The sequence below is a fragment of the Indicator indicator genome, chromosome 2, assembly GCF_027791375.1.
Source record: "Indicator indicator isolate 239-I01 chromosome 2, UM_Iind_1.1, whole genome shotgun sequence".
NCBI classification, from domain to species: domain Eukaryota; kingdom Metazoa; phylum Chordata; class Aves; order Piciformes; family Indicatoridae; genus Indicator; species Indicator indicator.
The window spans coordinates 53,612,426-53,626,951 of record NC_072011.1 but is presented as its reverse complement, the minus strand read 5'-3'; the positions used below and the strand labels follow the sequence as shown (position 1 = coordinate 53,626,951).

The following is a 14,526-nucleotide window of genomic DNA, read 5'->3' as shown; positions in this document are numbered from 1 at the left end:
AGAGTATTGGAACAGTCTGCCCAGAGCCTCCTTCTCTGGAGACTTTCAAAACCCACCTGGACATGTTTTTGTGCAACCTGATGTAGGAAAACCTGCTTTAGCAAGGAGGTTGGACTCAAAGATCCCCAGAGGTCTATTCCAATATCTACCATTCTGTGATTAAGTGATTTCTGGTTGTATATTTCAGCTAGACTGGTGTGCTCTTGTGAAAGGGCAGAGTTTATGTTTTTGGTCATAGTTGGAGAATGAAGCTCAGCCTACAACTACATTGGCAGGGCTTCCTTCTGAAAATGACAGAGTAGTTGGAAACTAAGGAATCTCCCTTAATCATGAATGTTAACTTAGGCAGTTGCTTTTTAAAAAAATCATCATAATGAAGTCCCTGACCATGCTATTACTTAATATGATTGCAATGAATGACCCAAACCTCTGTCTCCATCTCAAATGTTATTTGACCTGAGAACCAACCAAAGATGTGTGAAAAGCATCAGACTGAAACCTACATAGATGTCAGAGTTGCGTCTTCGTGTGCTCTTTTCCTTCATGCTTGCAGACAAGTTGCTTCAAAGGCTTGAAATATGGGAGTAGTAGCTTTGGGTTAACTCAGAATTGCAGAGTTATTATAGCTTTAAAACTTCACTTTTTTACCATATGTGGGTAGCATAGTAGCTGTATATGGAAACACAAGAATTTAGAAATGTGAATAAAGTAATTTAATAATAGCGGGTAAAATAAATTTTGTTGTGTGCATATCTTTTGAATCTGCTGTAAGGTAATGGGCAAACAATCTAGAAACAGCAATGAAGATTTTAAGTAACTATATAGCTATATAGTTACTTAAGCTATATAAGGTAATTCTTTTTCTCCTGTACTGTATAGGAAAGAGAAATGCAATCAAGACAGGGTTCTAGCTTATGCAGTTCCAATTTCAGGGGAAAACTCATCAGTGAATTCTTTTACTGGTATAGGTGGTGCCATTCATTTGTCAAGTCTTATGCAGATAATTCATCTGAGCTGGCTTGTGCCCCTGGACAGTATTCTTTAATTTCTACACCCCCATTCTCCTGTCCCTCTTAACATGGTTATTAGCATCTTTTTTGGTCTGTTTGAGAACAAGATCCCAGATAAATTCCTCCTGACATATTCTTGTTCTCATATGTTTGCTACATAAATTCAATATCTCTTGCCAAGCTTTAGAACTGCCAAGTTCCCTCTGTGTTGTCTCAATTTTCATTGCAAGTAAAAACAGTAAAATGCGAAGAACAAAAGACTAAAAGTGAACTCTTTATTATAGGGTTGTATTTTCTAAGGGAAAATAATAATACAAAAAAAAAAAAAAAAAACCACAGGGAATTTTGATGTATATAACAAATTTGCCAAAACATCCATAGTAATAATATCACTGCCAAAATGTACTTACAACACAAAAATGTATTATAGTGCTTGTTCCTGAATTGTTCATTTAGCTAAGGCTTTTGATTTGGGTTAGGCTGTGTGGTGTGTTGTAAGGAGAAATAAGCAAGATAGGACTGTGTGAGCAGGCTGTGCACCAGTGCTGGCAGATAGTATGTGGAATAGGAGGTGGTCATGGCATGAAATCCTGATACATCTGCAGAGGTTAGGCTGTGGAAACTACTGCACCTCTTTTTCTAGAGCAGAACAGGAGAAATTAAAATTAATAGAAAAATGCAAAATATCTTGGAAAGAAGCCTTTGACATGAACATTCAATATGTGTAAATTCTGCTATTTATTCACTGAAGGAGGGTGTTGAATTGTGGGTGAGAGGTGGGAGTAAATTTGGATTTATACTAATGGTGCCTGCATTCCCGCCCCCCCCCCCCCCCAAATTCCCGTTGTCAACTTTGTGTTGCTTGGATTTGTGTCGCTCACCTCTCTTCTTTACAAAAATTCACTTACAAAATATTAAAGCTGTATGGAAGTTGTCATAACTGCAGCTTCAGCAAGATTTGCAATTATGCAAGAAAATACAGAAACATACCTGTGTTTGTCTCATCTCTATCGTATGCAAAACCCTTTTGGCCGTGTCTTTTATTAACTGTTACGCTTCTGTTTTCCACCTGCTTTTGCAGAACAGAGATGCAAACCCATGTGTGCCCCAGTGGTAAGGTATGCTGTATATATTTATATAAGCAGGCAAAAAGAGCCTGTTTAGACAGACTGAAAGTGAAAAAGATTGTTATGCTCAAATTTCTGATTAAGCCTTTATAGCAGCATCACTAATTCGCTTCCTTCCATCTATTGTCTTCCTTCATCTGTTGGCGTCAGTGGCCACTGTTGATTTGTTGACTCTATTAAAGTATTCAAGGAAGCCACAGGCCTGTCATTTTGGTCATAACCTTAATCTGTTTTCTCACCTTGGAAGAAAATGTGTTAATATACTGTCTGTTTCTATAGAATGATCTCATCGAAGAAGTTCTTAATGGAATAAAACTGCAATATATTTAGCAGAAAAAAAGGACTTTTTGAATCTTGGTTATTTTAACTGACAACAAGCTATGTTAGATAGTAACTTTTATAAGAACCACACCAAATTAAGTGATGGTAAGAAATTGTAATGGTTTGTTGTGTACTAACTTTTGAGCTGCATGTGTTGCAGCTTCTCCTGATTTCTCATAATCTCTAATTCCTCATTATTTCTGAATGATTAAGCAAATAATTTATGCTAACTTCTACTTTCATTTAAATCTCTTAAAAGCCTGTGTAGCTTTATTGATTCTGGAGCTGCTTTAGCTTTTGTAGCAAATAAGGGGAGGAGTAATTTCTGTCAGTTTGCTAGTCTGGAAAATAAATTGAATTTGTTGTTATTATACCTTACAGGTGAATTGTATAGCTACCTAATTGCTCTTCATAAAGCACTTTAAAATCCTTCATTGTGTGTATCACCTTCTTTCTCAGAAATAATTTTATTACTATAAACATGCTGTGCAAATCGAGCTTCTTTAATGGTTGTTTGAGTTGTTTTTTTTTTTTTAATTACTTATTTGGAGGACAATTTGCTTGTTTTCTCATATTTGACAAACAAGATTGATGTTTTAGTTTGCATTTAATTTTTTAAATTTAGCTTGCATTTGCATCTTGCTAACTTCTAATGTTTAACTTACAAATTGGGTCTTAAAAAACCAAATTACTTTGTAGATACCTGATATTTGGAAGAATCTCATTCATTGTCTGGTACATATCATAGATTCTTTAACTGCTTATTTCTCACCTTATTTGAAAACTGTGGTGTCCACTACACGTACTGGAATGTATTCTATTTCCTAGTATTTATCTGAAGACTAATATTTTTGGGTTTTGTCCTTTTTTTGTGTCGGTCGTTCCTGCCACTGCCATCTGAGACTCTTTGATGGTATAAATAGCCTTTAGAGCTGAAGTTACAGTTGAAGTGTTTGCCATGCCTAAGTTGGCTAGATAAGTAAATAGGCCAATGTTGGTATCATTTGGCTTGAATGACTAGAAAAGACTTTTTTTCTTTCATGTTTTGTGCCAGAGTTCTCTCTACTGTGGATCTCCTCATTTATGGCCTGCAAATCTGGGAAGAAATCCATCTGGTTTCTTCATCTGTCTTGACAGACAGTGAGATCTAGTTATTAGCACAATAGATGATGATAAGAAACTTAAAGTCAAAATTCTATTTTATAGTGACTAGAAACTATGAAGGCTAAGAGTAAAAAGAATGTGTATTTAATCAGTAGAAAAGATTGATGTTATTTTGAAATAACTCCCCTGAATTTATCTGTAATATTTAAAAAAATCTTTTCTATGCCATTAAATATTAGGATAGGAAAGATAACCTGAAGAGAAAGCTTGTACTTACTAAAAAAGCAGGTATGGCTTGAAACATACAATAATTATAAATTCTAACACATTGGGGTTGTCTGTCATTTAGTGCAGTGTAGTTTTGATCTCTGGTTAGAGATATTGAGCTCTGCTCAATTTTAATGGGACATCAAAGATTCTTTCCCATGTCTCTCCTTCCTATCTTATTTATTAGAAATAATTTTACACAAGGTATGTGGGTAGGATTAATATTAGTACTTATTTTTAATGGAAAAATCTTACTGATGCAAAAAGATCATAGCGTCCACTGAAGAAGAATTCACTCACTTAACTTCATTTATTTTGGCTGAAATGGTGCAATTCAGTTCTACATGGAAGAGACTAAAATTGTCTCAATTGCCTTTCTGTATCTGTAAAGGGACATTTTGACGACAGATGGCTAATGTGTGAAGAAAAAGTATATGTTGCTTAAGTGTGGCAGATATCACACATATATGTTGTGATGTAATAAGTGTATGTTACTACCTGAAAGCCAAACCATCGTAGATTGAGGTCTCAGGATAGCCTTAAACTGTTTTGGCTAAGGAAGTGCAATTGTAGCTCAAAAATGGGGATCACTCTAAGTGTATCTTTTACTTGATGCCCAAAATGGGTGTTAATGAAGAGGAATATTAGGCATTTTTTGAAAAGCATATTGGTAGTTTTTTATTGAAATAATACCTGTTTTTATTATACTTGTTATACTGTTCATTTATAGATGTTATACTAGTTATTTGTACATTTATTATACCATTATGTGTTATACCTATAGATAACACTGCAGTTCAAGGCTTAAACAAAAAAGAGAGAAAGAAAAACTACAGTATTCTTGAATCAATCTTCCCTTTGGGTGAAGTACAAGATTTTGCACTCAAGGAGCAGCTATACAAAATCATGCAAAGAAATCCATGGGAAGCTACTAAATATATCGAAACCATAGGTGGCTGATAGGTCTCTAAGCTGCTCATGGGTTGAGGTTCAGAATACTGAGGACAGTGTCATACATGCTTACTATGTTCCTTTATGCTCCCTTGTTTCTGCATTTTGTCATAGTTAGTCCCTTAGTCTTAGCCAGTACAGCTGCTCAGAAGTGTAGTATTTGTTTATGATGCTTCTTTTGTGCTACACAAATTACTGCAGCATGGTGGAAATTTCTGTTAGCAGTTGCTACAGGAAAACACTGGCTTTTGTTTACGTGCCAGCTCTGCCTAATCCAAACCAAGTGGCAAAATTTATGTTAAATTTCATCTTTTACGTTTTCATGGATAGAGTCCAAGTGGCACAGGTCTTTAGGTGAGAAAAGAAATAATTGTAATGCCTTTTCTGTCCCTTTTTCATTTTATAAGCAGTAGCTTGTGCTTCAGTGTGTGCTTTTTCTGTGCTACAGTAACCTATAGGGCAGTGTTGTGGTAGGGCCAAACAAGCCCAGCACAAACTCAAGACAGGTCCTGAGATGTCTAGACATGGTCCCCCTCTCCCTTCTGCAGGAGTCTGGGTAATGCGGGAAAAGGGACAAAAGAACAGCTCCAATATGTCAGGGTAAACAAGCCTCCTTCTGGGGTAAGAGCACCTGTACTGGCCACTGCTTCTTCCAGACCAGGCCTATGTTTCTGCCTTCTATGGCCACAGCCTGGCAGAGTCCCTTTTCATTGGGTAACTGTTTGCTGGCTTTGGTTGCCCTATTGGCCCGATTGAATCTTGGGCAAGTGATAAATATGGGCTGGTTTATAGTCACTTTGCCTTGCCTTGCCTCGAGTTGCCTAGTCCAAGACCTGGGATAGAAGCCGTGAGCCTACTCACTGCAAGCTTGAGAAGCCAGGAGCCTTAGGATCCAAGCCTCGCTTCCCCTTGCAACTAGAATTTTTGCCATGCCTCAGTTTACCCAGGAAGACACAAGAGCCCTTTGCTGAACGCCGTCCTGCTGAAGCCAGATCAGCCCTGAGACTGTGTGGCATTCCTGCCAGCAACCAGCCATGCTTGGCGCACAAGAGCACCCCAAAAAGCCTCAAAGGCTAACACAGCAGCAGCACTCTCCCTACTTGGGGTAGAACCCTCCCTGAGTAATTAATTCATTGCCTCCTTGGCTTCTCGTCGAGTCTCCCCCCACCATGGTCGAACACCATTTTGCTCCAGGGACTTCTTTCTTTCCCTGTGATTCCTCTTGGTTTGCTTAAAATTGTTAAAATTTGCTATATTTGCCTAAATACTGTACATTCCCACTGTAAATATATATTACAACTGTACATCAAGCCTATTTAATAGTTTTTGGCAAGTCTTCATATTAATTAGTTATTAATATTTTTATTACTATTCGTATTTGCCATATTATTAATTTTCATAAATTAATAACAGGCAGATAATTTTTCCTAGGTAGGAAGTGATTTGATTTGGTATTGTTGGTTCTGATGTTCAATTTGCTTATGATGGAGAACTGTTAGAGCTTCATTAGTGATGTACTGGAGGAATTTGCCTATCAGCTCATTGGCCCATCACCTCTCATCTTGGAAACTCTGCTGCATCATAACAAGTGTGCTGTTAGAGGGGAGATTATGGATATCTTTTACCATCTCTGTTCACCATCAAATAGCTTTTTCATTGCTTGGAATTGGTATTAGGCATTGCAGTGGCAGATGCTAATATAGGTACAGAGTAAATTTATCCTAGTAACTAATCCTTGCCACCTCATTGTGAGGTGATTTGCTAAGTGTCTGACAGAGAGGGAAGGAAACATGTGGCAGGGAGAGATGGTTTCAGAGATGGGACCGGAGTGCTGATGTCCCAGGCTTCTGGTCCTGTGCACTGCATGACCGTTAGGCCAACCTTTCCTATGCATCTCCTGTTACTCTCTTGGGGCAAATTGCTGTTGAACCTTACTAATAAAGACAATAGGGGAATAATCCTGTTGTCCTAGTCAGGAGGGAAATGAATCTTTTATTTCTGTGGTATTGTATGCAATTAAATGCGAATAGTCAGGAGACCTTAAATAACCTCATCAAACAACCAATCCAGTGTGCCAGCCTTCCTTCTTATTTGTCTTAGCCTAAAGTGATACCAAACTTTGAGATATTCCTCTCCTCCTACAGTGGAGAGCTGCTGGGATTTATTTTTTTTTTAATACCACACATGGTTTCCCTCCTACATTTTCCTCCCATGTCAGATATTCATACCCCCTTTAATAACCAGCCGGGGGATCGTTACATTGAGCTACTGCCAAATGCCTAATGACTGCTGCCTTTGCCTTGCACAGTCACTGCACTACTGATACCCAATTCAGCATTGTAAAGTGCTTAGGGCTACCTTGGGGATGTGCTATATTAAACCCAACTATTCTAAATCCTATTTAATACAAAGAGATTGGTAGTGGGGGAGGTAGATTTAAAATTGTTGTTAGTCACCTATTTTCAACAAGTAAAAATACCTGATGGCTTAGGGCCCAATTCTGTCACTGTTAAGTCACAAGCAGTCCCACTGATTTTAGTCGGGGGTCCATGAAGGTAAGTGCTCTGCTTACCATGGGGGGGGGCAGAATCAGGTCTTACTGAAGCTGTGTCTGAGGCAGTTAAGTTTGCAAGGAGCTAGTGGGGGTGAGTGCACCAATTTCTGAATTCCACTTACAAATGTTTTACAGTGAAAACAGGAAAGCAGAAACATGTTTCATATCTGACTAAAAATAAAGGTACTCTTAAACTTGTAAAAGACAACATTTTTATTTGAATGATATGACAGAGCTGCCACAGGAGTGTTACCTGCTATAAAGAAAGCTTAAGAATTATTACCTTTATTAGACCAGTGACACTGAGCTTTAGCCATACATTTCTAACTTCTGTCCCTCTACAGAGACAATTTTCTTTTCTTAAATAAACTGTCATGCTAGTGTTAATATATTGTTGGCTCCCTCATACTCTGAGAATACTGCTGATATAAAACATGTATATGTTAGATTGGTAATAGTATCTTTAGTGTAGCTGACTAGAACAAATGTGTTTCCCTCATGGCTGTGCTAATGTGATAAAGGAAAATTGGCTGTTCATCAGCTTTTGGCTGGGTAAAGACAGTAGAGATGGAACCACATTCTTTTTTATGCATTAATACCACTGAGAACTTTTCACTAGTTATATTTCATGTGCAGGCATGTTGTGCAAAGATGTTGTAAAACATGAGATAATGCTACAAATAACAAAGTAGAAAAGCCTGTATCTTTTATGATGATAACAGTCAAACACCAAATGACAGTAACAGGCTGTAAAAAATGTGATGCAGAAAAAAAATGCAATGTAACCACCATATACACACATATTTAGGCTCTTGCAAATAGGGCATCAGATGTTTAGAGGGCTTTGAATTAAAATTAAATAAAAAACTGTTGTATTTGGGTCATTGATGTGTCAACACAAAAGATAATTTAAAACGTAGAGATGTATTTTGAGCGGTGAAACTCATATGCAATAACTTTTTGAACAAATCTCAAGGCTTAGTAATTATGATAATGGCCTTCAAATTTCCATCAGTGGAAGGGCAATAAATATTCCTGTCTAAATTTGGGAAATATTGACTGAATCTGGAAATGGCAATAAAGCTCAGCATGCATGTGTGTGTTTGAAAGTGCAGTTTAAGAAGAAAAATTCATCTGTACAATTTTGTGTAATGCCTAAATAAATAAATTTAAAAAAGAAAAAATCCAAAGTAAAACTTCCATCTCATTTAGTATTTTCTTTCTTGAAACACTGATAGACTCATGTTGCCCAAGGCACTGATGCTGGTCTTCTGAGCTCAGATTTATGGATAATTGTGTCTGTGTATCTTGGTCTGAAATTTGAAAGACATTATTGGTTGAATGGCATTGTGAGTGCTTATATTGTGGTTTTCAAACTGATATTTTTTCGGGTTCTGGCTTTCCTCTTTGCAACAAATTATTATGGCTTGTAAAGCTTCTGTTTGTCCTCACATATATGTTGTTCTTATGGAAGCAATTGTTCCAGGTTTATTTTATTTTGATCAGTGTGGATATAAAGACAGGCTAAAGCACTCTAGTTTTATTTGGCCTCTGTAGACACGATTCACCAGGCATCCATGTCTGCAAAATGAAAATCACTCTCTGTAAATTGGCAACAACAAAACAATGTTTCAAAATCTGAAGGCTACCAAGCTGTTATATGAAATAAGCCTTATGCAAACTAAATATTCCTAAAAGTCAAGTAATTTCAGTTTTACGAATGAAACTCTCTGAAATAAATGAAATTTATTCAAAACATGTCAACAGTTCAAAAGTTTTGTGTAAGTTTGACTTAGTTTCTATAATTTACTTAATTCAAGGGAAGCAGACTACAGCTACAATGCCTCCAGTTTTCATTTCATATGTGCCTGCATTTTTTGAGTATTGAATTTCATAAAATTGTAAGGCACTCCAATATTATTAAACTTTTTCTATTTTTATGTAATCTTAACGTGAGGATTTTTAATGCAAAAAAAAAAAAAAAAGTACTTTGTAAAAGCTTAGCATCTTGTGACTTTGTGGAGCTGGGAGAATGCCATAAAGAATTTCTATGAATGTTAGCTCAAGTTTAAAATGAATTGGCAGGGAAGGGAACACTTGCAGAAAACAGTACCCTGGGGTGCTGGTTGAGTGCATATTTTTAGCCAAGGGTTCCCTTGATGTAAGAGAATTACCCACTGGGTGTAAAGAAGATGTAGCCAGTTCCTATACCATTCCCTTTAGCCCCTATAGAAAGAAACATGCTGGGGTTAGGGAGGCATTTTGGAGGAGTGTTAGCAGCCTGGCTGAAACATGCTGCGTTTGGTTATCCTAAGTATGGTATGTAGCCCCTTGAGGCTTGTTTGAACTGATGTGTGTGAGAAGAGCTCTGACAGCTATAACATGTGTCCATGGCCTGAAGAGGTAATGTAGCTGTAACCAGCCCCATACCTTGTGAAAGAGACCCACCATTTTCCTCCTCCTTTCTTCCCCCTCCCCAAGAGATCACTGTACTATGGTTTCTTCTTTGATTTAAGTGCTGCAGAAATTTTATACTCTGTGAATCTGAGCTATGATCTTATTAACTGAATTGCTAATGGATGAACAGAAGAGAGGGAACTACTTTCATTAGGCACTGAAAATAAAGGCACACAGCAAGTATGCTGAAGTAATGTTAATGGTTAATCAGTGATAGATGTAGCATGTAGAGAAATCAAAGTGATTGCATAATGAAGCATGTGTTGCCTCTTTACGTTGATTCTATAGGTCCATCACAGCAGAATTAGTTTCTTCTTGAATGGTTGGGAAGATGACAACACACCTTTTGATTCAAGGATACTTGTGGGAACAATTGCAGATGCTGATGGCACACTGCAAATCGGACAAAGCTTCACAGGTAGTATTTTAGTGGAATGCACTGGAATATCCAAAATAAGATCTCCATAATGTGGTTAAAAAGTATGGGGGAGTAATTTTATCTACATGCTTAGAAGTTTTACCTTCATACAGGAGAAAATCCCTATTATACAATTAGCTTTCTCAAAATACAAGCTGAAAGATAGATGTTTGGTACTTGATCCTGTAGAGTCTTAACTGATTCTATATGCATATATGTAGATTTGCTTGCATTTTCCAAAATGTAGATATGTAAACCAACATGTTCCCTTAATTTATGGTCATAGTTTTTCTGAGTAACACCTGAAACTATTTCAGAATGAGAGTGTGTGTGACCACTAGGCTATGTTATGCTCTAGAGTCAGAAATAGAGCTAAAGGTTTCTGGCTGTTTGTGTTATTCAATTCTATCCATACTCATGTAAACCACTAGCAGAATGAGAATCCCTCAGCCTCTAGAGATGCCTGATAACATTACTCTTCATCTGCATCTGGAATTGTATATGTACTATGTCATGACATGATCATTGCAGAGCAGCTGGGGGATGTTTTCTTGCTCTCCACAAATTCTTGGCTCTGCAGATGATAAAAATACTGACTATTGCTCTTCAGGAACACCCACATTTTGAAGCTAACCCCTGAATATAACTACATGTCAGTTAAACAACCATATTGGGCTCTTGGGCAAGAAAGTTATTCTGTGCCTTATTTTTTGATGCTTGTGTTTGGAAATTAATTTTGTTAGGATTTAGACTAATAAGTGTATAACAGAAAGGAACATTTTTAAGTGCTTTTTATCTTTATTGTATAAATTGATAGGTACAGTTGTACCTACTGTATCTCTTCTCTAATTAGAGGTGGCACATGGACTGGCTCATTACTTCTGTCTAATGAGCCGATCCTTGTGCCACCTCTCTAATCAGAAAAGAGATAGGTACAAAATGTTCTTATAAAGTTATTATAAATCATTCTTTTTTTATCAAAAAAATTAAGTCACTGGCCTCTCTAGTTTTGTCCAGGACCAAGATGGTTTCATTCAGGAGGGGTAATTGTGCAAGAGAGGTCTTTGAGAGCTGAATTAAAGGTGCTGTCATGCAGTGTAAAGCTGCATTCTGCTCAGTAGCTTACTTATTTATAGTATATTTTCCTAGGTCTAGAGCAATTTGTCGGAAGAATGCAAGATTTTCGATTTTACCCAGTGGCACTTACAAACAGGTAAAGAATCTTTACTTTTGCAAAAAATTAAGAGTATAGTGAGAAGAAAGAAGGGAAAACAAGATACTTATTTCCCAAAGTATGGCACTTCCCCAGCTGTCTGCTTTAGATGATTGCTTATGATGTAGTTTACTGAACCCCCATTTCAAAGATGACTTTTAACCTAAAATATGCTGAGTTAAAATAAATTCAACAATTTAACGTGTTTTGCTTTTGAAGTATTGCTTCAATATAGCTAGTGTATGTAGTAGCATGTGTAGGATGTGTGTAGTAAAACTCAATAGTAAATTTGTACTTTCCTTGTGATTGTTGTTTCTGTTACAACTTAGTGATATCCAGTTGCTAGATTTCAGTGCTTACAAACTGCGTAGGTGTTTTCAACTCATCATAATCCTGACATAATAGTGTGTGCTGATAAGCTTAATCTTGCTGGATGAGGCTTGCCAAGATTTCCCAGAGCTCCATGTAAACTGTAGGATACAGAAGGAAGCATGGCAGCCCAGTCCAGTTTAGACTGCTCCAACACTGGTGATTCAAATGAAGAGGACAGGCACTTGAACTGATAAGCATGCTGGCTTCATGGCTCTGAACTTGGATCCAGTCCTTAGCCATTCCTTTCCTCTACTTTCAGCTTCCCCATGCTATCAGACCAAGTCAGGTATTCTTGATGCTCTCCCTAAACACATACCCCTATCTCGAGGTTCCATTGTCTTAACTATTCATTGCTTTCTGGATTAGATTGTCACTATAAGGTGCTAATGACTTCACTAGTTCAGACCAATAGCCCTGGGCAATTGCTTTGACTTCCTCCATTCCTGAGGCCAAATTAGGGTTGCCACTGCAATTTCTGTTGCTCTCCAGCCTCCCTTCCTAGTGCATTACAAAGAAATGTTACCTTTGTTACCCAGCTCATGCTGGATTAATCTAGTCAATTCATGCTAGCCAGAAATAGTCAGGTCTTATTTGTCTGTGTGGTGCTTCTGGGTAGGCTATACCCAATGACGTTTGTGACTGCAGACCTTAAGGCTACTTAATGATGGTCTTTCAATAAGATATAGTTTCCTAGAAGCTCAGCAGTCTGCAAGACATTATGATGAACTGAGCTCTTCTGACTATAAAGTATTAATATGAATCTGAGTTCAAAGTTATACAAAAATCATATTGGCTGTATTCTTTCAGAGTGATGCTTGTCAAATCCTTTGAACTACAACTTCAATCAGTGAAATAAGTAAAATTTAAAAATTCAAAGATAAGGTATTAAGTTTTGCAACCTAATGTGGTCTTTATAGATGTATCTTTATTTCCATAAATAACTTGTTGCAAAATATTTATCTGAGATAAACTGTGAAGGAAATTCCTGCCTGCATATCAATTTAAATCCTTGGCTATCTAAAATGTCTGTTAGCTTTGGGTTCTGCGGAATCTTGTAGTGGCAGCCAACAAGTATTTATTTACTGAAGTAGACAAAAATTATGTTCTTATGGATAAAGCAGGAAAATGGGGAAATTAAGAGTTTTTTAATTTAAAAATACAGTGTCTTCTCAGCTCACAAAATACTTTTTGTACACCAGAGATGAGCAGATAAAGGCTTAGGTAATATGTTCATGTTGTTCCTGTCTGCTTTCCTACCTGGCTAGCTATGTATGATTGAACGGCTTTGACATGGGCTGTAGGAAGCACCTAGAGCAATCACATGCTGGGATAGCTAAAAAGTGGGCATTGGTATTAAAGTTAGTTAAAAGTGAAAACACCTCTGTCCACGTTTTTGAAATTGCAATGTGATATTGGTCAGACTGGTTTGTTTGGAGCATCTGAGTACAAATGTTAAACTTACCTGTGGTTAGAGGCAGCATGCCAATGCTATAGCACACTTAAGAACATTGTCCAGATTACTGATCGAAATCACACATGATGCTGTAATAAAATGTAAAGAGTTTTTCATCTTCCATTTAAGGGGCTGGATGTGTCCTGCCCTGCTTTTTAGACAAATTCTCTTGACTGTGTATATGTCTGTGGAGCAGTCAAAGCAACTGCAGAGTGCTTCTTCACCGACACCTTCTGAAGGTGCCTGCTGCTTACCATTGATTATGTAGGGACCCTGTGTGACCTGATGCCTAGCTGATTGTCCCATTTATGTCAGATGAAACCAGACCTTTAGGACTTCTGCTATAATCTAAGATTAATTTTTTTAACTGATGAACCTGGAGGCACAAAATGGCACTTGTCCTTTTAAAATCATATATGTGTTTTTTTTTTTTTCCTTATATATATATATATGTATATATATATATATACACTGTGACAGAGACATTTTGGAAGTATTCTCTGGAAAATTTCCTCACCTGCATACCCAATCTGAGTGTCGCTGTCCTGGAAGCCATCCCCGGGTGCACCCATTGATACAGAGGTACTGCATCCCTAATGGAGCAGATGATACCACTAATGACAGAGTGTTGAGGTTGAATGCAGAAGCCCATCCTCTGTTTTACATCAATGATGATGACATTGGGACCACCTGGATTTCATCTGTGTTCACTAATACTGCAGGCCTGGATCGTGGTGTTTCAATCACAATAGATTTACAAAATGGACAGTATCAGGTAACGAGAGGATCACATTTACCATTTATTAAATCAAAACTAGGAAAAGACTTTTGTAGACATTTTGTTACAGTCCTGAGGAAATTTAAACCTTATGCTTTAGGATGGTAGGATCACATTTGCCATTTATTAAATCAAAACTAGGAAAAGACTTTTGTAGACATTTTGGTACAGTCCTGAGGAAGTTTAAACCTTATGCTTTGGGATGTTATACTTAAAGGACCAGGAAGAAAACATCCTTCAGCATGAAAAACTGCAAAAGGCAACAAAATGCATTTTGGTTCTTGTCATTCTCTTTTGATGTGCCTTGGCTGTTGTAACAAGCAGTAATCTAAAAGAGATATACCAAAGTGAATGTCTTGTGTGAAGACACTGATATTTAGAAATTGGTTGTTCTTTTCACTCCACTTCTGTAAATTTCAGCCTTAATTTTAATTTCTATTAAAACTTCAGGTGCTTGATTTACATGTTCTCATATAAAGGTATATAGCTTCTGGTGTAAAT

The 14,526-nt window shown here is 37.2% G+C and overlaps 1 protein-coding gene across 1 annotated transcript in view; it reads left to right on the top strand.

The window, feature by feature from the left end:
• USH2A (usherin) overlaps positions 1 to 14,526 on the top strand; it is a 414,010-nt gene that overhangs the window by 26,766 nt on the left and 372,718 nt on the right. Inside the window, exons 3-5 of the mRNA XM_054394908.1 lie at positions 10,080 to 10,209; positions 11,359 to 11,422; positions 13,728 to 14,022. Coding sequence (XP_054250883.1) covers positions 10,080 to 10,209; positions 11,359 to 11,422; positions 13,728 to 14,022 — 489 coding nt within the window. The remainder of the gene's footprint in view (positions 1 to 10,079; positions 10,210 to 11,358; positions 11,423 to 13,727; positions 14,023 to 14,526) is intronic.